The sequence below is a fragment of the Pollachius pollachius genome, assembly GCF_949987615.1.
Source record: "Pollachius pollachius genome assembly, chromosome: 9".
NCBI lineage: Eukaryota > Metazoa > Chordata > Actinopteri > Gadiformes > Gadidae > Pollachius > Pollachius pollachius.
In genome coordinates, this window is record NC_136942.1 from 13,317,173 (window position 1) to 13,341,422 (window position 24,250).

General features: G+C 43.7%; 1 protein-coding gene across 1 annotated transcript in view; it reads left to right on the forward strand.

Moving 5' to 3' along the window:
* Window positions 1–24,250, forward strand: part of LOC307080048 (metabotropic glutamate receptor 8-like) — a gene marked incomplete at both ends in the record, with an annotated part of 94,207 nt that overhangs the window by 48,100 nt on the left and 21,857 nt on the right. Inside the window, 3 exons of the mRNA XM_079742622.1 lie at window positions 13,335–13,470; window positions 13,918–14,072; window positions 17,621–17,758. Of these exons, the coding sequence (XP_079598748.1) occupies window positions 13,335–13,470; window positions 13,918–14,072; window positions 17,621–17,758 (429 nt within the window). The remainder of the gene's footprint in view (window positions 1–13,334; window positions 13,471–13,917; window positions 14,073–17,620; window positions 17,759–24,250) is intronic.

Genomic DNA, 24,250 nt, shown 5'->3' on the forward strand with positions numbered 1-24,250 from the left:
AATTAATAGCCATACTGTTGGGGGTCTGATCAACTTTAATCGAAGCAGTAGGAAGTTCCACCAGTTGCCAATCAAAACATGAATGCTCCTATCACATCACTCCTACAGCTTCTCTCTATATGCTGTACCTTATCGTTCTTTCATAACCAAAACAATAGAACAACATCACCAAATATATAAAGAACATTCACAATTGGTTGCTGGGTTGCTGTTGCGCCTTTCACTCTGCGTTGAAATGCGTTGTTGCCGTTCTTTAAAACATTTGTCGCTGTTTAACCGAGTAGAGTGAAGTCTGATTACAGGTCTGGGGTGACAATTTTTTTTTAGGGTTTTGGCAGCAGTCAATTCTTTGTCCTCCATTGGCTAAAAAGCCAGTAATCTCCATCAAGGCCCAACTGCCTCAAATTATCACAAGTCATTTTGCATTGTCGCACAACTGCACACCGACATAACTAGTTTTGGTTTCCTGTTTGACTGTGTTTTTAACAGTTAAACAGTTTGACTGATTTGTTTGTTTGCTTTATATTTTAGATTTGATTTATCTTTTTAATCAAATGTGGTGTGACATTCTTTTCACCTCTCTTACTCATGTGAGGGTCACATGCACACTGAAGCTCACCTGCCTGTGCCAGTTTATTAAATTTATCTGTGTGTGTGTGTGTGTGTGTGTTTATGCATCTGCTTAAGTCTGAACCTGCTTGTCATTCGGCCTGTCAGTCTGTCAGTCCTATTGCCAGTCTGTCCGTCCATCATTCCGTACACGCTTCCTGTCCTTCCTCTGCCAGCCTTCTGTGTGCTGGTATACGAAGGGAAAATGAATATTTCATCACGTGGGATGAGTCCCAGGCTTCCTCGCATTCCTCAGCAGATACACCAGTGCCCTAGTGTGGAGTTTGCCGAACAGAAGGAGCGCTTTGTAGTGCCGGATAACCATCTTTGTGTGAGCGTCTGCAGATCGCTTGCTCCCAACAGCGTGTCCAGCCATATCGGCTTATCTGTTAGGATCGCTCCGTAATACACAAATATTACAACCGGAGAAAACATCACCTTAAGGTCTTAAGGTTATCTTTTGGTCCAATTTATTGTTTTAGGAGAAACGTAGTAATTTGGTTGTTGTATGATATGAGGCCACAGCATGTATCCTCACCGTGGACTGACAGCTATATTTTCATTCAGGTAGATGGATAGATAAACAGAGATAACATGACAGACGTAAGGATAGAAAGACACACAGAATAATTTGCAGTACATTCGTCAGGCAAAGGATGAGGATGTAACCTTTGTTTCACTTAGTCATTTTACTGCAGATGCTTTGTCAAGGAGTTCGGGGTAATTAGAGCGCCCAGTGTTCCCAGATAATGTATTCATAGAGCCCGGGTTGCCTCTCCCTCCCCTCTTCTTGCATTAGCATATCATTTTGTCATGAGACAGAAGGAAGGAGACACTTCCTCTCATTCAGAGGCAACTACCTGCGTTTGACCTGCGTTTGACATGGGTTCTACCTGGGTTGGACATGGAATCTACCTGGGTTTGACCTGGGTTTGACATACGTTCTACCTGGGTTTGACATGGGTTCTACCCAGAGGCATGCAGAGATTCTCTTATTCATATTACTGTGCTTATGTTTGTGTGTTTGCGGGCATCTGTGTGCGTGTTTTTCTAGACAGCAGACAGGACAACATTTTGAACTACTGACTGTCACTCTGTCACACACAACGGTTGCAAACACATCAACAACATGAATAACTGTAAAGAAAGACTTTGAGACAAATGTGAATGGCGATAAAGCTTTATGGTGATGGACAGGGGTGTGCCGGCATCGGGCAAACTGGGACCAATCCCAGTGGGCCGCTGCATCCGTGGGCCGGCGGACCCTCAAAAGATCAATAATGTTTTTACCGGCCCTGTCTGTCTCTCGACCGGCCCTCTCCGTGAGCCTGCCAATCGGGGTGTGTATGAGAGCGGCCTGCGATCGAGATCCGGGGCTGGGCTCGACTGCCAACCGATGCACATCCGATCACCGATATCATCTCGACAATGGTCTGGGATGTTCTGTCCGATGATGCCAGGGGAAAGCTTTTTAAGGAGGACCGACTGCCATTGACAACTAACTGACCCTGGGGGTTGGATGAGGATGGGTTTTACCGCAAGCTCAGCAGTCGCCGCCGCTCATTGAAAGGGAAATGCGGGTCAGCTGTCAGCTGGTGTGCGCGGATCTGACGACGAGCCATGCTCCCGTTGACCCTGATGTGAGCTGCGTTTGCCCTCATAGAGATAGCTCACCTTCGTTAGCCTCGTCTAGCTGCAGTCAAAGGATCCCTCAGGAGGGACAGCAACAGAGGCTAATATTAGAGACAATGTGGGAGGAAGGGAAACCACTGCTCAACTCATCGTGTTTTAATTAAATACAAGTAGCTGCTGGCCTTCTGTGAGAGAATGGGCTGACAGCTCATTACTCAAGAGTATCTACTTGTCCCGGTGTATTCAGCGGGGAGGCCAACAAATGAGTTGAGGTTATGGAATTGGTTATGGAATCACCATCATGAAGGTGCTGGCGATACTAAATAGAGTAAAATCCTGAGACCAAATATTTCTGGAATGATATTGACTGATGAATCCAAACCCTGAGTATGACGATCTCGAGATGTGCACCGTGGGCTTTTACGCCCCTTTTCCTTCTGGGATAGAGTAAAAGTGTGCCTTGGTAAGAGACCAAACCCTCATCCCTGTAGCTCTGCCCTCGTTACCCTTTTAATTGCCCTTAAACTGGTAAGAAATAAAGAAAAATGCATCTCATATTCAGGGCAGATGTTTGGACTTTTTTAAATTTGTAACTTTATTGTCAAAGTTCAATTTCATTAACACGAGCCATATAACGTTAAACTAATTAACGTTATATTTTATATAATTATTATATGACCGAATCAGAATCAGAAAACTTTATTGATCCCGGGGGCAAATTGTTTTGTTCCAGGTGCTCCGTACAAATAGAAATTACAAGCATAGAAGATAAGATTATAAAAATAGAAAATTATAAATAAAATACAATAAAATGAAAGTAAGAATAAAGTAAGAAGTGGACATCTAAGTGAAAGTGGACATCTCTTAGTGGGTTATATAAACGGCTCCATATTTCTCCTCCGCCGTCCGGTTTCTATAATATGTCCATGGTTTGAACCGCAGCTTTCAGGGTTGCTAGGTGACAGGAGAGGCGGGTCATCACGCAAGGTAAAGGGTGTTAACGGCTTGTTACGCAAACTTGAAATGCTCCGTAGGGCAGACCGTCTCATTTAAAAACGTTTGTTCGGCCTTCGGTCCGGCCTTCACGGTCTACAAAGGCCACACCTTCATAGACCGCGTCCTTCGCAGGATGCGTCCCCTGAATTGAGACACAGCCGTGGTCTGTGAAGCGAGGGGGAGGGTTTGATGATATCTGGTGGACAGGTGGAGAATGGAAACTAAACAGAGAGTCAGATGATGACACATTTGCCCACACACACACACACACACACACACACACACACACACACACACACACACACACACACACACACACACACACACACACACACACACACACACACACACACAACACACAAACTGTACTCATAATGAGCCTGGTAATGTTGTTGTGTGGCTGATGGTGTGTGTGTGGGTCCGTTCGTGTGTGTGTGTGCTTCAACAACAGCGACCCGACTATCCAAGAGCTTGCAAGGGCCTCTCTTTTACTTGATATGAGGAGACATGAGGTCTGGCCAGAGAGTGGTCAGACGGGCCTGACCTGATCACCTTATGTGGTGGGGCAGGGGTGTAGCTTGAATCAACAGGGGCAGACTGGGACATTGAACCCTCTCAGAGGACTTAATAACAGATCCCTGTGTTTGTGTGAAAGCAACAGTTGTAGAAACAACAGCAGCATCAATTGCATTGAACAGGTCTTAGCCTACTGGGGAAACCCCTTTGCTAATCACTATGTGTCCAAGTCAATTCTAAGAAACACAGCGTGGACAAGGCAATAGTTACTTTCACCATAAAAGCGAGATTACAGTTCCTTCCACCAAGCCTTTCCATCTGGTTTCTTGGCAATCACACCTCTCACTGTATTTATCAGGATCGCGAACAGTTAACTGAATCCATGTAACACATTCTGAAAGGCTGCTACATTTTCAAAGGCCTCTACATCGCCCGTGGCAGAATAGTTGACATAATAACCAAGGACATTGCATCCATTCCTGTCGCGAACTGTCCATGTTCAGCCCCTGTTATAATGAAAATGATGTATTTCCACATTGCCACCAAACCATGTTGTTGCTGAGGAGCTAAGAGAGGTCAGTTTTAGGTAGGCCTTATATAGGTCTCAATATAAAGGTATAACCTTTGATTAAACCCGAGAGGAAGACATCCTTGCGAAACCTGTGAAATATGAACATTCATTCCAAGCTGAAACATATCTATAGTTGACAGCTACAGGTCTTCATTTTTGTGTGTTTGTGTCTTATGTGTGTGTGTGTGTGTGTGTTTGTGTGTCTGTGCGTGTGTTTGTGTGTCGATGAATGTGTTGTGTGTGTGAGTGTGTGTGTATGTGGGTCTGCGTGAGTGTGCGTGTTTGTGTGTGTTGGTCTGTGCATGTGTTTGTGTGACTGCACCTGTGTGAGTGTGTGTGTGTGTGTGTGTGTCTGTGTGTGTGTGTGTGTGTGTGTGTGTGTGTGTGTGTGTGTGTGCGTGTGTATGTGTGTGTGTGTGTGTGTGTGCGTTCGTGTGTGCGGGTGCATTTTTGCAGTGTTCTTTGTAATCCCAGTCTCCCAGCCTGAAATCACCAGAGAAAGCAAAGTAAGGACCGTACAGGTGCCGCTGGTGTGACTCATCCCAGTGAAGGTCCTGACCTGTCTGTATGTTTGGATGGTGTGCGTCTGTGCGGATACGATGAGTCATTGGGTTTCCTGTGATAACAGTTGTGGTAACAGCCGGCTGGGTGCGTGGTGGTATAGAACAGGTTGGAGGGAAGTTTCTCCAAGAGAGAGAGGGACACAGTGAGACACAGAGAGAGAGAGAGAGGTGTGTTATTTTGTATTTGTATTTGTGCATGTAATCCCTGTCTCCATGCTGAGCCTGGTAGTGGTGTGTAGCTGATGGTGATGGAGGAAGCTTTCCTCCTTCTTTCAGCTTTGAGTCGCATGGAACATATAGGAACATACCTGTTTGCATCTCAAAACCAGCACATGCATGTTTTATGCTTTGTATGTTAGTCCTCATACTATGCTGTACTGTGTGTGTGTGTTTGTGTGTGTGTGTGTGTGTGTGTGTGTGTGTGTGTGTGTGTGTGTGTGTGTGTGTGTGTGTGTGTGTGCGCGTGTGTGTGTGTGTATTTGTGCGTGCGTGTGTGTGTCAGTCTTTTTGTCACAGTTGTAGTATATGTGTAATGCATTCTTACATGCAGGTAATTGTATTGCGCATCCGAGTTTATACTTGTGTAGTACCCAGTTTGTGTGTGTGTGTGTTTATGTACACCTAAAATCCCAGCAGAAATGTGTTGATCAGAGATAGTTTGGTCACGCTCACAGCTGAACATCTGCCAGAGCTCGTCCATGCATTCACCTGCTCCACATTAGCAGCCTAATGTGTGGGGTACTCACAGTTTAAAGCATCTGTCTTTCTCCATCCAGCAATCACTCCATCCATCTATATATCTCTCTACTGTTTAATTTGTGGAATACTAACAGTCCAGAATGTCTGTCCGTCTGTCTGTCTGTCTGGACTGTGTCAACACTGACGTTGAACCTTGAAAAATCACTGCTTCTGCAAGAAGCAAGTCATGTTAATTATTATTTGTATTGCCCTTAATCACAGTTATGATGGGTACACACTACAGGATAATAATTAGATAATTTTGCACCCCCTTTCGACTGTAAGAGGCCAGATTTTTGGATGGTTCAACCCAAAAAAATGGCTGGATTATCCTGTGGTGTATGGTAAGAGTGTTTTTACGATCTGGGCCTCACCGATTTGATCCGATATCGTGTAGTGGGGGGAACCCCGATGACAGCCGAGGCAGGCAATTTAATCTGACGATGATAGCCGACAGACGATAGCTAATTTGGAGCCATACCGACAATTCATCAAATAATCATAACCGACGCTATGGCGGCAAAAGCAAAAGTGGGGTGGTGGTCTTCCGAAATGGGGTAACTGCTTGTAGTGTTATGATTTTTCCTAAAAAACGATTGCGAAAGCCAGTATAGCTAGTTCCTCCCGACCGCCAGGTTTGTTCACACTAAAGTCACGATTTTGATAGCGAGATTGTTGAGTTCTGAGGATTTGAAAATCGTGAGTTGGTTGTTCGGTTAATGTGTGGTGGGCTGTGTTGCAATAACAGTTTATTTCCACACACTAAACGACTAGACTCAAAGGTATCTTAATCTATCATAAATTGTGGGGTCTCTCGCGTTTTCTAAATTAAAAATATTTTCAGGTGTGTACCCAGGAATACAGTGTCAAAGGGCTTTACAGGCAATATATTTATGACACCCCCTAATGTAGGGCCCCTCAAAGCGCAGAAAAAGGTTATTGGGAGCCAGTGGAGGGAGGAGAGAATAGGAGTAATGTGCTAAAATTTGGTGGAGTCTAGTAGCGCCATTCTACACAAGCTGGAGCCTTTGTCGTAGTGCAGTTCAGTAAACAATGAACAGTGTTTGCAGCAATCTAGTCTAGACGATATAAATGCTTGGATGAGCATCTCTGCATCTGTTGCGGATAACCATGGTCTGATTAAGCAATGTTTATAGGATGAAAGAATTCATTTCTGGTTATTATTTTTACATGTTGATCAAAATAAAGCATAGGATCAAACAGGACACCAAGATGTTTGACACAGGAATTGTGGGATTTAACAAAAAAATCTAACCACAGTGTGAAATCTTCAAATTGGGTTTATTGTCGCTTTGGCAAATGGTTATCAGCTCCGCTTTCCCTGTCTTAATCTGCAAGTATTCTTGGGTAATCCATCTAAAATTGCAGTCAAGCAATAATAGGAGTTGTTTGATCCAATATGAATAGCGAATGATATTGCCAAGCATGTAGATTGTAAAGAGCAGTGGACCAAGGACCGGGAAAGACCAAAGCTTAGGAGGCAGTGTTTTGATTTTGACTCTTCGCAAAGACCAAATTGGGTTCTTTTCTGTTTAATAATTCTTCTGACCAAAATATGGATTACCAGAGCTGACCTTCATTGATTAAAATCCAAATAGCAGGCTTCACTGAACCAAGGAGAGAAACTGCCATTTAGATTGATCAATTCTTTATTATTTGATTTCTTCCTTTTTTAATGTATAGACATTTTAAAACCAAAGTCAGGGTCCGGATTAGGGTTGACATTGGTAGAAATAGACATACATTAAGAAGTCTTCTTGATAGTCGTGTGGTTAGGGTGTTTCCCAGCCCAAAGTTTCCGGCCTTGAACCCCATTGCCCTCTGTCTACCTTTATTATACATTTTATTCACATCAATCATTATTTGTTTTTATCGTATTCCAAGCAGGGTATAAATAAAACTAAATAATTATAGTGGGGAACCTCAGAAGTAATGTAAACCAAACATAAACGTATGTTGACTGCAACGGGATCAGCCTTGTTCAATCTCACAGAGATAAGGCAGAGATGCAGTATAGTGTAGCTCTAGGGCTATTACTACTGTCGGCTCCCTGGGTCAAACATCCCGTAATAACACATAACCTAACGTCAGAGTGCTGGATTCAGGCTATCGCTGGCTGCTCCCCAGGGGCGCAACTTGTTTCAGACGCTTGGAGAGTGGAATTGATTTCACTTTGAACTATGACTAGCTGTCGTCTGAATCTCACGGTTCCATCAGCACTATCAGGTTGGACATATGGACGGTGCGTGTCCAGAGCACCTGAAAGGGTTTCCCCGGGCTGCCCTTTAGATGAAAGACGTGTTGGTTACGCTGAGGATCAGATGGCTTGAGAACTTAATATTCTTAGAAGGCAACTTGTTTTCTCCCCAACTCGGGCTCGTCAAATAATTTGCAATCGAATAATTGTAATTGTTTGAATCTGATATTTCGACGGCTCAATCTTCAGCAATGATGAATACTAGAGATTTTTTGGGTCCCGACCCCAATGGAGTGTGAACATATGGACTTCCTCTCAACATACACTAGGGTCCAGAGCACCTCCAATCCATACAAGGGTATGTGGCGTGCAGAGCATTGGTGACAAAACAACTCAAAACCACTTCAATTACTGCGGCTCCAACCAAACCAATGAATAAATCCGGGAAATTGTCAGTCTGTGATGCGGTCACTCAGGACTCATCAGCAGCCAAACCTCGATGGCTTACTCCCCCTCCTCCACACGTCATGCTATCTGAGTGCCTTTGTGACATTTCCAGCTCTCTCCTTATACAAGGAAGTGAATGGTTTGCGCGCTCCAAAGAGTGCCAGATAAGTGCCATGGAACAAGCTATTAGAGAGGCCCCGTTCCCCGTGTGCACGGCATCTATCAGGGTGTAGGGACGGCAAAGGCCCCCTCATAGGCATGCAGATGGAGGATAATGCGACCGTGGGTACGAGATGGTAAACGGTGCCATGTTATCTGAAGACCGGCATGTTTCAAAAGGAGTATTTCCCCTGGACAATTTGACGATGTCGTGCACCTCTAGGGAACATTAGAGAAGATTGTCGCACTCACATATTCACTGCCTTGCTTACTCTAATGCCCTGGAAATACGGGGCCAATGCCAGCAGTTTTAGAAATCAAACACTTTGGTGTCACTGGAGCCCACTTTGCTGCCATTTTCTCTTTGCAATATTAAACAGCAAACCAAAAAGGAGAGAGCTCCCACTCTGCATGACTGTGTTCGTCGGAGAAGAGTGGTTGTCCAGTGTCTGGGTTGTGAGCCCGACAGAAGGTTTGTTTGTTGTGTAGAGCAGTGTTTCACCCAATAATAACATAATGACAATCCCAAAGACCCTATTCACACCGGCATCATCTCATTCTTTTTACTGCCAGTAATGTACCATGTGCCATGTATTATACAACTTGAAAGGGTGAACCAGCCATTTCAAAGAGACATACGTTTGATTCATTAAAATGTTGTTTTGTGCAAAGTCACGTCGCCATGGTGTTCAGGGCCTGAATCGTGGGTAGCAGTAGGTGAAAGCAGCAGGAGAGCTGTGGTGTCCGGGTGCCTCTTTGGTTGAAGAGATTGTTGAGAACCCCCGGCCCCCGGCTATCACACGCAACACAATACTGTCTGATAAACAGCACGCTGACTAAGCCTCGGAACTCAACACTCAACCCAAACAGACTACAGTGCTGGATGTGTCGAGTGTCTCTGGGTTACCCGAGCTACAGACTATGGGCTGACTAGATGGAACCTAACACAGTGTTGTGACACTGGCTGGTTCAGGCAATGTAGTTTAGTTTATAAAGTACCCCCTCAAGCTAAAGGCCATTACACAAAGGGCTTGACATAGATGAATAACGCTTTAAAATATTTAAAGGGCTATCATTAAAAGACAATTGTTTCAAAGATAAACTTAAAATAATATCTAAGATCTTAAGAGAGCGAATTATAGATCAAAAAAGTGTGAAGCATAGAGGAAGACTGCAGTTGTTCTGGAAGTTTGTTCGCAAAAGTGGCACTAGATTAAAACGTAATGCTGCTCCCCTCTGCTTGGTTTAAACCATGGGAGCAGTAAGCAGGCTGGTCCTCCCATCAATTCTGCCGTTCCTGCTATGTTCTTGACAGAATAGTAGGCAGATCTTCTAATGGTGTGGTTATAAAGGCCATACAATGCCTATGATAGTTCCAATTCGTGCTATAGAGCGGTTTACACCTGTTCTTCAGGTGTTGAGTGAGTGGGTCGTGCACTGTGTATTTTTATAATCAGACGTGATGCTGTCTTCCGGGTGTCCAGAGTTGAGGTTGAAGGAGCAAATATGGTCCCTTTTGTTCCTTAGTGGGTGTAAACTCGAGCTTCAGGCTTTGAACCAAGATTAGCCCAGGGGAAACAAAGTAACAGAGTTTTTCAGTGATAGCTCTCTGGTGGAAAACACTGGAAGTTCACAATCCTGCTGTATATCAAATAACTTTGTTTTGAGTGTAGCAAATGGTCTCTAACAGTCCTTGCATTTTGTTGAATCTCATAAGCACAGATGCATATTTGTTTTCGCTCTGTGCGCAAAACATTGAACAAAAGAAAACACTGTAGCGTCAAACTATTTGTCCCAGCCAGTAGCCGGTTAAAACAGAACAAAGTTGAGAAATAGAGAGCGAATCTGAGAATAGTGACAGGGACTCCATCCCAACAGAGATGGCCCGTAAATGGCCTAGTAACCCTCAACTGCTTTAATCTTATGATTCAGCCCTAATCAAAGCTGGGCTAGATCAAACTTTCTGATCAAACTCAGTTTCACAAAGAAAACCGCTGATGGTGCCAGTTTTCTGCCCTTCCCCCCCTCCCGCTGTTTCTCCTCCCACTAAATATTCAACAACTTTCATTGATTATGCAATAACATACCAATCAGTCCATTCTTCCAGCTCTGCCTGCCTGCGCAAGCGGACGCTACATTTGCTAATTGGCTAAGCACTCTAGACAAGTAAACCAACCCTAGCTCTCTCCACTGGCACTTTGCTTCTCTCCTGACCCGGGCCTATGGGCAGACACAGCTACCAAACCGCAAGCAATTAAAGAGGAAAAAGCCAGTGTGCGGTTTCGATTTGACTGCTAGTACTTTAAAACTACTTTAAGTCCACAGCTTCGGTAGGCGCCTCCCGGGAGAATCCCTCCAACACAACAACAGCACTCTCAGGTCTTCCTCCAGAAGATAACATTGCAGCCATGAGTCCCCATAATGGGATTATGAGTGTTTTCAGGGAGAGAGGTAAGTGTTTGGTTGGCAGAGTATACAAAATAACCCTTGTTCAGCCGTTTGTGTTGTGCCCCAAGCCGCTTCGTACCATATTGTGAAAAAACACGAGAATCAAGATTCATTGATCGATACGATCTTTTTAAAACCTGTATTATAAACAAAGAGAACAATTCTTTATTTTTTCTCGGTTTTAATTAATTTCATTTTTTTTAAGTCCTTCTTGACATATGGATTTTCGGTATGCCGCTCAAACTTCATGATATTGCAAGTCAAGATTTGGTTTAATAAAGATGATGATAATTCAAGGCTGCCTGTCCTTTTGCTGTAATCGTGGCTACTGATCGCGATACTTCCACTCGAGCAGGAATCTGGTGATCCTTGCACGATCCTTGGGCTCTCCCCTCGTGAAAGGTGTCTGCTTCTCCTTGAGTAAGTTGTTTTGGTTTTTTTTTGGACGGTCAACAGTGGTATCCACTGTTGATTTTGAGTGTTTGAGTGTTTTGAGTGGATGTAAGACAAGTGTATTTTAGGCAATCCGCAGAGGCTGCAGAAAAGCTGTCCATTTAGAAGAACATGAACGCCGTCCTGGCTCTCTTTGACACACAATTACCAGGCTCTAGATTAATAATTAATGTTAGACTTTCTAGATCCCCAAAACCCACTTGTTTCTTTCTCTTCCCTCGCTCTCTCCCCCTCTCTTATGTATGATTCTCAATTCTGTGTTTGTCTCTCTCTCTTTGACTCTGTTTTCTCTCTCTGTTTCTTCTCTATTTGTCTCTCTTGCTGTCAGCCTTTCAGTCTCTCTGTCCGCGGGTCTATGTCTCTCTCCATATCTGTCTCTTTGTATCTCTCCCTACCTTTCTCAGTGTGTGTCTCTCTCTCTGACAGTGGATGTGAGTGTTGTGTGCGAGTGTGTGAGCAGAGCTCTCACTGTGCTAGTGTTGTCAGGTGGGCGTGGTCAGGTATGTGTAGAGGATGAACGATATGATTGTCTCTTCTGTTGATAGTGATTCAACACGGCTGTGTGAAATTATTACAGATACACACAGTATTTTCTTTGCTCATTTTCAGCAAGAATTGACTCAGTGGATTTGGTCTGTTGGTCAATTATTGTAATGAAGTGGACTACTGCTGTCGGGCAGCCGTCCTCTCCTGGACTAGATGGAGTCCCCTCAAAGCGCTAGGGCCTTTCTGGGAATTGTTGGAAATTATATAAACACTGTTTGTAATTCACATTTTAAATGTACTTGGAAAACCGTTGAGCTTTGTGCACTTCTACCAAACAACCAAAGACCTATTTAAAAATAAATAAATTTATGTGCACAGACATTATCATCTTATCCAGATGTATTTCAAGCAGAGAACAGTGTATGGACACTTATATACATTGTAGTCAAACATATTGTGCCTGAATACACTATTAAAGAAAATCACTTTTTTTAATAATTAATATAGGGCTTTTATCAGTTGACCATGAAAACACTTTTGGTTTTGAATTAATTTCACGGACTAAGTGACAGACTTATTTATCCTCCTCCTCTGTCATTCTGACATGACGGAGGAGGCCTTTGTCATGTTTAAGAGGGGAGTGGACTTGGCCATCCATTTACGGCCCGGAGAGAGATCCTTCAGGGATGCCAATCGTCTGCACCGCTCTATACCCTAGCAAGCGATCCACTGCTAATCAAGCGCACACCGGGTCCGCCAGGACGATTTCTGAGGCTGATATCCGCTAGCCTTACAGCATATGCTGATATCGCAGTATTCATCAGAGAAACTAAAAAATGTCCCATCCTTTGTACCGAATAGCAACCTCTTTGCAGAAGTGGGATCAGCTTAAAGTTAAACTGGGCTGAAGTCGAGGGGTACCGTAGGGTGCCATTGGACATATCCCCAAAACTTCCCAAAACCGTGAGTTGGCATTACCTGTCTCTTTGCCACTGAATACATTTGTCTGTGTCTGGTATGAAGAGGCGATGGGTCGGGGTGCCCTCCTCTGAGTGGTCTGTTGGGTCTGTGGGGGGGTCCGACAGGTCTGTGAGCGAGAGTTAAATGGAGGGTAGCGGCGGGAAGGATGAGGGCTCTGGGAGACCCGTTGGCATGATGGAGGGTTCCAGAGGGTGTCTGGAGGTTCCTGAGTCCGTTGCTGTTGTTGTTTACACAGCTGTTTGTTTACAATAGCTGTGATGGATGGAGCACATCTGGCTGTCTGGAATGGCAGCCAGCTAACTGTGTGTGTGTGTGTGTGTGTGTGTGTGTGTGTGTGTGTGTGTGTGTGTGTGTGTGTGTGTGTGTGTGTGTGTGTGTGTGTGTGTGTGTGTGTGTGTGTGTGTGTGTGTGTGTGTGTACGTGTGGCTGCCAGCAAAAGACTAGGCCAGTACATCACACTAAGCAGTAACTGTAATCAAGTCTCTCTCTCTCTCCCTCTGTGTGTCTCTCTCCCTAGGTGGGGTGTGTATAGCCCAGTCTGTGAAGGTCCCCAGGGAGCCACGACCAGGAGAGTTTGATAAGACCATCCAGCGGCTGATGGAGACCCCCAACGCCCGCGCTGTCATCATGTTCGCCAATGAGGACGACATCCGGTAGAAACAACACACACACACACACACACACACACACACACACACACATACACACACACACACACACACACACACACACACACACACACACACGTAGACAGTGCCCTCATGCATTTTCCCCTAAAACATCGGTGTGCAGATAAAAGCTGAACACTGGTCTTCATCTCTATCACTCCCTATGGCTGATTCTCTCTGGGCCTCATCTCTATCACCCCCTATGGTTGATTCTCTCTGGGCCTCATCTCTATCACTCCCTATGGTTGATTCTCTCTGGGGTTCATCTCTATCACTCCCTATGGTTGATTCTCTCTGGGGTTCATCTCTATCACTCCCTATGGTTGATTCTCTCTGGGGTTCATCTCTATCACTCCCTATGGTTGATTCTCTCTGGGGTTCATCTCTATCACTCCCTATGGCTGATTCTCTCTCCTTCTCTCTGTCTGGCAGACGCATCCTGGACGCGGCCAAAAGGAACAACCAGTCGGGTCACTTCCTGTGGGTGGGCTCGGACAGCTGGGGCTCTAAGATCTCGCCGGTGGTCGGGCAGGAGAAGGCGGCTGAGGGGGCTATCACCATCCTGCCAAAGAGAGCCTCAGTGGATGGTGAGGCATGGAGGATCCCCCCTTCTCCCACCCTCTCTCACCCACCCCCCTGACATGCTCCAGGTTTACACGTTTCAAACTGTGAGGGGGCAGGATATCTCTGAAGGTTTTATAGGTTTTCAGCGGCCTTTTGTGCCCTGTGACAGGTCGGTGAAGAAAGGCAGGAAACTGTGTTAACAGAGAGCTTGTAGCCTGGAAAGAGGGCGGCATGTGCGTGACCAATGACCAAGCCATTGCCCATTTGGTTAGCGCACCAGCAAGTTTAGTGGACACTTTTTCTGCAAGTGCATGCATTGTTAGCGCCCAAGTGGGGAGAGTTAACCTTGGCAGCGTTAATGCCCCCAAACCTCGGCAGCGTTAATGCCATGCTTAGCCAGTTGAACTACCCAGGAGGTTTTTCATTTATCGGTTTGATTATATCATCAGTGAGAAGTGAGGCCATGTTTCTTGTTCTAATCACTAACCAGCGTAACACCCCGGTGCGTAAAGAGAACCAACCCAGAGTGGAGTGTGACAAAGACATGAGTTTATTCATAAAATGCAGTAAGGATCTACTAAACTAAAAATGTCCAGAGGAGGAGACGTGGTGGTGGCAGCGGTACTGTTCACAGTGCCAGACAAGAGGGGGGCGGTGCAGTCCTTTATACCTCCCAACAGGAGCCTTGATTGGGAGAAGACATCTGGGAGGAGCTGGAAGAAATCAAAATGATTAGAAGAAGAAGTGCCATCAGCCATGAGATCAAAAACTGTTTTCTGTCTGTTTTTAAGTAGGCAGGTTGGATATCAGCCAGGAGATAATTCCTTTGATGGGTTGCAGCAGTAGAGAAGGCCCTGTCTCGGGGGGATTTCAGGCAAGGGGTGAGGGGTCTACTGGTGTGGTCAGGGGAGGTCCAAGATAGAGGCAGGAGAAGTGCCATGCAGGGCTTTAAAGGTGAGTGGTAGGATTAAGCCGACAGTTTAACAGTGTGCAACCGCAGCGTAAACAGTAAAAATACATAGTATAAAATAGTTTGACACGATAGAAAATATCAAACTTTCAATTATGAAACAAAAAAAAGTATTGTTTCAAATTAAATTGTAGATAACCTAAACATTATTAGCGTAATTCACAAATTGAATTTGTTTTGTCCGTATAACAAGTTAAAGAAAGCAACAGGGCAACCATTGATGGTGTTGATGATGTGAATAATAACGGAATGATATAAAGATTCTTTGCTTAAGGACGAACCATGGTGGTACGTAATATGTTATAACCACTAAAATCTAATTTTAGAGGTTATGTGGGGGTTATCTGGGGACCTTCACGACTTGGCTATACACACCCCACCTAGTGAGAGAGACGTAGACACACAGAGGGAGAGAGACAAAATGATACTTGCCCACATTGTTTTCCAATTGTCCTTAGCTTTTATATATTGAGTTATTTCTTCTTAAAACACCCTTAAATTACAAATTCAGGTGCAATTTGTGTGAATAACAATGCTTAAGTAAGTCACAAATGGATTTGTCAAGTGTTGCGGTAGAGGGGAACTTGAGGCAGTAGAAAACATGCCATCTCCATGTCTGTCTTTTGTTGAACTTGGCACAAGTGGTCGCTGAATAGGTATTGGATCCTTATATTTTTCTACCTCGATTCAAACCAACCTCACCCATGTTAAATGGTTGTTTTGATGTTAGGTTACACCTCGCTGCCTGGTATCATTATGTATCTTCTAGGCTGCAATTATGACTACGCTTTTGCTTTGAAGAACAGAAAACGTACAGGATGAATAGTTGACTTTGAGCTGTAGGGAAAATAAAGATAGAAAAAATTGAAAATAGAAAAAAAATATATCAGAAAAAAAAACATCTTGAGTGAAAGACCCTTGAGAAACCCTGCCAGAGTTGTAATCTCACATTGGTTGGCTGATTATTTTTTCTCAATGCAGGGATGGCAAATAATGCATGGCATGGCATGGCATTTTGTGCAGTCAGCTTTTTGAATAGTGCCATTGGTGTCACACACCCACTCGCTAAAAGTGAATTCAGCGCCTTGCACCACATGAACCGCATGTCTTATTTTTGTCTCAATAGCCAAATGTGTGCCACCTGTTTGGAGTTAATCTGTGTTCCCTAGCTTGTGACCCTGTCTGTTTGTTATTTTTGTTTCTGCCCTTTTTGGTTTTATGCATTTCTTCTGGATCCTTTCAAACCTCTGCTGTACCTGCTTTCAATATTTTATCTTTTATGCAAAGTTCACAGTTTGCAACTGCCATGGCGCTTTTTCTGTAAATGTTACAGAAATATTGCATAAATACATGGATGAATTATTATTAGGGTTGTGAATCCGTTCAAATATATGAAATATATGCCTTGTTTTGCTTCCCATCGAACTAAGTTAACATTTAAGTGCCATGGTTAAAATCGTTTGGCTACCTCACGCTTGGGTTATGCTGGTTAGAGTGAGCTGTTCATTGAAGCAGCAGAGTCGCCAGGTTGCTTCACATAAAGCAGAGGAATTAGCAGGGAGCAGCCTTATCCTATAAACTTATCGATATTTCAATAGTTTCAACTAACATGGGGATCTGTCAATAATGACAATTATTGGGCTACTGTTATATGCGCAAACCTAAAACATAAAACCACAGACGGGGTGAGTGAAGCCTGCTCTCCAGTGAGAGGCAGGCTGGTTATTCCTATAACTGAGATTAAAGAACCAGGCTATATGTTTATAGTTCAGTGTAGGCTACCTTTATTGAGAGTCGGGCGATAGAGGAATTACGTTAAATGCATGACAAACATTAATTGTCTCAGTGACTAAACATAATGTCGGCACATTTTTCTACAATTCGTCTTGTGCAAAATAGTTTTTCACGTGATCCGCTCATATATTTGCTAGTTGCCACTAGGCAACAAGGTTCTGCTCCTTCACACCGTGTAGCTTGTCTCTCATTGAAAATTAATGTTCTGTCTTGAAAGGATAGTACCTGCATAATGCATCAAAAGAATGTGTGGCATTAAGTCTAATTTGTGTTAACACCATTATTATCGCATTTATCGCCCAGCTGAAATTATTATGCATCGTATTTTTTGCCACTTAATTCCTGCAATGCCGTTAGGAAAACGAACAGAACAATAACATCAAAGGTCTAGAGCCGGCAGTGATTCCACAGCTAGTGGGTGGTTAGTCCTCAAAGGAACCGTTGTCACTCAACTGCAGTTCTCCCAAACAAAGTGCTGGATTTCAAGCAAAGATTACTATGAGATATGTACAAAGACAAATTATGCTTTTTATACTGATCCTCTTCATAGTTAAAGAGTAGTTTTCTTTCATGATTCATGATTGATGGTGATAAAGAAACCTCTGAAATATTTATTGTTAACACTAATCTGCAACCAACAAACACCTTGGTTTGCAGCTGGGATTACTATTTACTAGAACAATTTGCTGCATCTTTTTCCTGCTTCTAGAAACCATAACAATCATCTGGCTTGACCGTGAGATCCATGTGTTCCTTTCTGGTGCCTTGTTCTGTGGTTCTGATGTTCTTGTTGTTTCTCCTCCCCAGCGTTCGATCGCTACTTCAGGAGCCGCTCTCTCTCCAACAACCGCCGGAACGTCTGGTTTGCGGAATTCTGGGAGGAGAATTTTGGATGCAAGCTTGGGATGCACGGCAAGAAGCCCGGAAGTCCTAAGAAATGTACAGGTACTGAACGCCAATACAAGTATTATACACAAGTACCAAATGTAACCGCCAAACATGAGTACCAGACGCGAATCCCAAACGCAAGTACAACTACATTCATCTCAAGGTGCGCCTTTAAATGCTTGTGATGTTGGGCTGATTGGCTCTAGAATGGCAATATTGGATGGAGCCAATACTATAGCTCCGTCCAATACTTGGACGGAGCTATTCTACAATAAAGCAAGGTATTTTGCTGGTTGTGATCAGACAGAACTTTTAGTTTAATGAGTTTATTTCTATGGTCCTTCATCACAGTGACTGGCTCTAAGGGTATTACAAACCCACGTCACACTACCCTGCTCACCCTTTGTCTGTGTTCTATAGCTCAGCCTGACCCTTGAACCATGAATGGATAGCACCACTACAACTACGATAAAGCGGTCAAACAATTCTATCTTTAAGGGAGTTGTTTTGGCAAAATCGGTCAGAAAGTGTGAAGAATCTAGCCAAGCGTTCCCCGGCAATGAGATGTTTCCATGTAATTGGATGAAGTGTTGAGAGAGTTCACCCGACACTGCAGCCCTATTAGTATGTGGTTGGATGGCTGCCCCCTGGTTTACTGCCTTCAGACTTGTGTGAAGATTTTCAAGTGTGGTTTCAACAAGAAGTAAGAAGTAAACAGCTGCAGCGATGCCAGCTCCACTGGCAGAGTTTCAAGTGAGCAAGCATCCGTTGCAATAAATATAAGAGGGAATAGACGGTTGCATGCTGTGCCAATAGTACACAGATTCAGACCGAACAGAAACATGGCTGAATGTGCTTCATACAGATACATTCAAAATATGCTAACACATTGAATGTGCTAATCCTAACACCATGCCAACATGCTAATGAAGATGTAGGGACAACATGCCAATACAGACAACTTGCTTGTACAGCTATGAAGACAAAATATAAGTACAGGCGTAAAATAAACATTCTATACTTACACAGACAACATTCTAATACAAACACACAGAAATCATGATGCTATGCTGATCATGCTGTTGCTGACACACAATACAATAATTGTTTACAAATAATGTTACAACAAATTATTTGGAGCAATTAAGGTTGCAGATTAAATTACAATTCTTATCGAAACAAACACCTTTAAAGCCTTTAAAGGTGTTTGTTTCGATAAGAAATGTAATTTACTATGTCGTATATATTTTGTCACTATGCATATATTGTTACTGTGTGTGTGTGTGTGTGTGTGTGTGTGTGTGTGTGTGTGTGTGTGTGTGTGTGTGTGTGTGTGTGTGTGTGTGTGTGTGTGTGTGTGCGCACATTTGACCTTGCAACACACATTTTGTTTATTTGTTCATGGATGCGTGCAAGTCATTTGTCACCACTTCCCCCTTCATCTACAATGTTTGCACCAGTAGCACACCTACACCACATATCATTAACCCCACCCCTCTGCTCTGCTCCGCAGAGCATATCTAACACCCCGTCTACAGAACATACTGTAACTAACAGACAGGTGTCTGGGAAGCCACAGCCACTGTAATGAATCATTCCACCTCTGCTGTTGTTTTAACACCTCGCCTCTAACACAGATTTTTTTTTAATATATATTGTGTGTCAGTCTATCGCAATTTGTTTCTGTTACTCATTGACTATCTCTCAAATTCAGTCTTTCTCGCATGCACACTTTCACTGTCTCCCTCTCCGCCCCATCTTTCCCTCGCTATCGCTCTCTCTCCATCTCTCTCTCTCTCACTTGATCTCATTCTCTCGCTCTCTGCGTTGTGAAGATATACAGGAAATAGATTGATCTATCTGTCAACAGCATGCCAGCAGCACCACCTGATCAGTGTTGTGTGTATTTTTAAAATGGAGGAGAGAGAGATAGACAAAGAGAGATGGGAATAGAGAGAGAGAAAGCAGCATCACATTGTGATGGAGGGATAAAAAATGCATCTTGGCGATGGTGAACCGCGGGGTGCAGAATGCCCTCCTGCTGTGATTGGTTAAACACGTGTGTCCTGGAACACGCTACAGAGCAGAGCTGGGTGGACTGCTGCATGCAGCACAAACACTCTTTTTACAGCCCTGTTATTTAAATCTGCCAGCAGTCCAAACACACTTTATTCTATTTTTTTATTAATCTTGGCAATTTTCAACACCAAGTTGATTTTCACGCAATGTGTGCAAAATAATGAATATGTATGATTCAATTTCCACACGCAGAATATATTCCATTAGGCCACTAATATTGTACACACAAGCTGATTAATCTCCCCAGCGTTCTGCACACCCGGAAGGATTAAATAATGTCGAGTCTGTCTTCATTGTCCTATCGGGAACCTTGTTCGGCTTACAACGATAATACTCGCTCCTCCCTAGCTCCGGGTCCCCGAGCAGCATGTCATAATTACTGCGTACACAAATACCGACACGTCGCATCAAAATAACATACGCACGATGCGCAGTGTTGCGCTACCACTTTCTGCTTCTGCGGGTGACCCGGAGCGGACGTTGGGATCCCTGGATCACATTAACGATTGTGTTACGTTTATATGGGCAGAGGAACGGACGCACACGCTGTCTAGTGGGGCACCCACAGAGCTGACACTTGGTCGGGGCCCTGCCTGCTAGGAGAGGGGAGTCTTCCTGGTGGGCAGGGTGGGCCCTAGGGGGTGGGGGGGGTTCAACTGGTGCGGCAGGAGGACGTGGGCCCGTTGGCATGGAAACTGCTTTGACCCCGAGGGCCCCCTGCTGCTCTTGAGGGAGGGGGGGGGGGGGGAATAGGGGAGGAGGGGATTCAGGAGCAGCTGCTGCTCCCCTGTTGTGCTGATCGTTAGAAGTTGAGATGTACCCCAATATCCGGATGGGGTTGCTACAGGGGTGATACCAGGACACAGCGGACGTACATGCACATGCACGCACGCACGCATGCTAGCATGCACGCGCACACACACACACACATTTCAACTTTCGGCATACACTACCTTCGAGGCACTGCACATGTTTACACACACACACACACACACACACACACACACACACACACACACACACACACACACACACACACACACACACACACACACACACACACACACACACACACACACACACACACATACAGCTGAATCAGCACATCTTCCACAGGTCAGCATCCATCTGCCTGTGTGTGCGTGGGTTTTTGAGTGTGTACGTGTAACTTCCAAGTGATGCAGGAGGACAGACTATTTGTAATGTCATGTTGGTTGTAAATTTTCTCCAGGAGTCATGAAAGTTGAATTACCCTTGATTTGATGCTCGGATTGCTTCTCTCTCTCTCTCTCCCTCTCTTTCTCTCTCTCGCTCTTGACATACAATGTGTTGTGTTATTTCTGGAGTCTACATGCTGTTCCACGCTTTGAGCAAGCCACCTAGCTCTCGTGATATCTCATCTCAGTTACTCAGAGCCCTGGCTCTAGATTCAAAGTGCTTCATACAGTTTAATAATTACACCACCTAGCTGCACAGTGCCTTATTAATGTTTTAGAGCTGTATCATTAGATAGTATGTGCAATGCTGCGGGTATCCAACTGTTAATGCTTAGCACTCTTACTCTGAGAAGATGTAATTGATACATACCGAATTGTTATAATATTTGTCAAATTATATATTTTTTTGCAATTTCCGAGCATAAATGGATGTAGTAGATCTATTTATTATCTCTTGAGTCTTTATTAATTGTTATAATTCTAATCTTTCTCGTTGCCTCGGACTGAGGATCATATCGTTGTGGTTCGTTGTTAACAGTTGTATGCAATGGATATAAGTTGTTGTACAATTGAAAGGAGCTCATGAGTGCCATTAGATTGATAGCTCAGCGTTTAAGATCTCGGAGAACAACTCGCCTCAGCTTTGCCTGCTGGATATGCGTGTAGGAGTAGTGTGTTCACTGGGATGTGTGCGGAGTTCTGTGTTTATTGTTGAGTGATTATTATTTATCTGACTCAGAGATGTTTGTGTGGTTATCAGTTACTGTTTTTGAACCCTACATCCATATCCCATATTGCTTGCCTTTTGTGTGTGCATTCTGTAAACTCAGAGCACCCATGCTTAATATTCAAGCCCCCCCATAGCACCAGCAAGAAATATATCACACTAGAAATAAGTCAAATTGTGGAAACAAATGAGATGATGATTTCAGTACAATGTGCTTCTGTCTTAATTGAGTTAATTTTCTCTGATGGAAGTTACTTGATAGTCAGTTCTAGTCGCTAGTAGATCCTTGAGTTGTATCTGGGTTGTATCTTCATGGTTGAATGCACTTTTTGACATTTGCTCAGTAAAATAAATGTAATGTTGCAAATAGTTAATTAGACGCTGTTGATTCTGAGTTTCCACAAACCGCAAGGTCGAGAGACGGACAAAACAGACACCAATGCCCCCAGACCTGCTAGGATGGTTCTGGTGCTTTTCTGATCAAAGTTCAACACACTCAGCACAGTTTAGTCCTTTGTGACCTTAAACATCTGCCAAAACAGCAACCTCATTGGTTGTTGAGAGCTGTGTTCATCCAGTGGTGTGGTTAGCTTGGTTGGTCAAGTCTCCTGGTGGACAAGTGATTGTTCAGAATAATCCCGGCGGTGCAAGAGTGGGTTTATGACCCAGATCTAGACAAAAACAGACCAGGGTCCGGTGTGGTTTCACTCTCAAGTGACTTCGAGAAGGGTTCAATCGACAACTCTAGTCCATTGGTTTCCCCGTGGCTTAGCGGCTCCTTGAACCCTGGGATTCTTCGAGGGAGCGGATGTGTATTATTGGCTTATCCACACGAAGACCACTCAAGGCGACTCCACATTTTACGTAAATGTTCAGGTGCAATTTAACAGGTGGGGGTGTTACAATGTGTTTTCATAACCACGAGCCACGAGCGCAGCACTAAGAGTTGTTAGGTAAGAGGTGAGGGCGTCAGATGTGAGCTTGTCTTAGCTAATGAGCTCCCTGGTTCTCCACCACCTCATGGTAAACGGATGCATATTCTATTAAGCTGTGATTGTTTTTTAACGAGGAGTCAAGAGAAAATAAGAGGGGATCCCTTTAATGCCTGATGAGCAACTTTAATTGTTGGAGGTGCTCACATTAACATACTACTAAACACAACTTTTAAAAGCTTTTTTTTTTATAGCTGTTTTTTTAAAGGCCCACTGCTGCACTGTTCTGCATCCTTTACAAATCAGTTTATTTCCTGGTTTCTGGGTTGTTGTTTTTCATCAACCAAATGAATCCTGGCTGCTTTGTATCGATTGCACCCTGGCAACAGTTATGAATATTTATGTCAGGTTTTAACATAAATAAATAAAAATTTGGTTCAAGTATCATTCAACAAATATACTGGGCCTTAGTATGAGTATTGAAAGTAGCAAGGCTTTGTTGTGTTGTTGGACCACCACTGTTTAGGCTATACAGAATAAGTTGAAGTACAGTGTTTCATATCATAGCATAACTGATCCTAATTTAAAGTGGCAATCTCAAAGACTTCTGTTTTCTTCTCTTGGTACCATTGGCGATAAGAGGTAACGTTTCCCATAGATCCCATCGGTGCCGCTGCTCTCACCCATCTTTGAGCATTCATAATGCTGCAAGGGCTTTCTTCAGTGGGACGTCAGATCAGTTATCATGGTGTTCCCTCATCGGGGGATAGACATTGACTTATCAGCTTTTTTTATTTACATGTCAATTTTTTAGATCTACACTTTAAATTATCATATATTATAAATGATATCATAACTTATCATATAATGTCACATCAAATATCATATAGTATCACAACATATAATATAACACTATTGCATATCATAACATATGATATAGGATTTTTAGAGTATGTACTAAGATGCCTGTCCGTCTGTCTGTCTGTATATCTATCCATCCGTCTGTCTGTGTGTCTAAATCATAACCTATCCTACCATAAAATATGCTATCATAACATATCCTATCATAACATATGCTTAGTACAAGACTGCACCAATACATTCTGACCTGGTCCTATTGAAAAGCTCTTTAGCTCAAGGAAGAGGGCAAGAGAAAAGGAGGGAGAGATTAAGTGTGTGAGAGAGGGATAGAGATAATATAAGAGGGAGAAAGAGTGAGAATAATAAAGAAAGAGGCAAGGGAAACCAAGAAGGCGAGGAGAGGGCATTCACATTGACCTTAAACTGTCAACCTAATCAACGCAGGTACCTTTTGCAGAATGTTGATCTTCCATTGACCTCTATTAAAGCAACTGTTAAACTCAAGAGAACCCAGCCACTTAACACATCATAATAATCCAATCTTACCCCAGATCCACCATCCAAGTTCAGCCCTTGACTCCAGCTGCTGCTGCTCATTGTGGTTACTGTGTGTAGATGTTTTATTTTAGTTGTTTCTGTGTGTGTCCTTGCATTTGTGTCATGCAGGTGTTATACGCAGAGCCAGCAGTGATGCTGTGCTGAATTTAAATAGCAGCCAGCCTGTTTGTGTGAC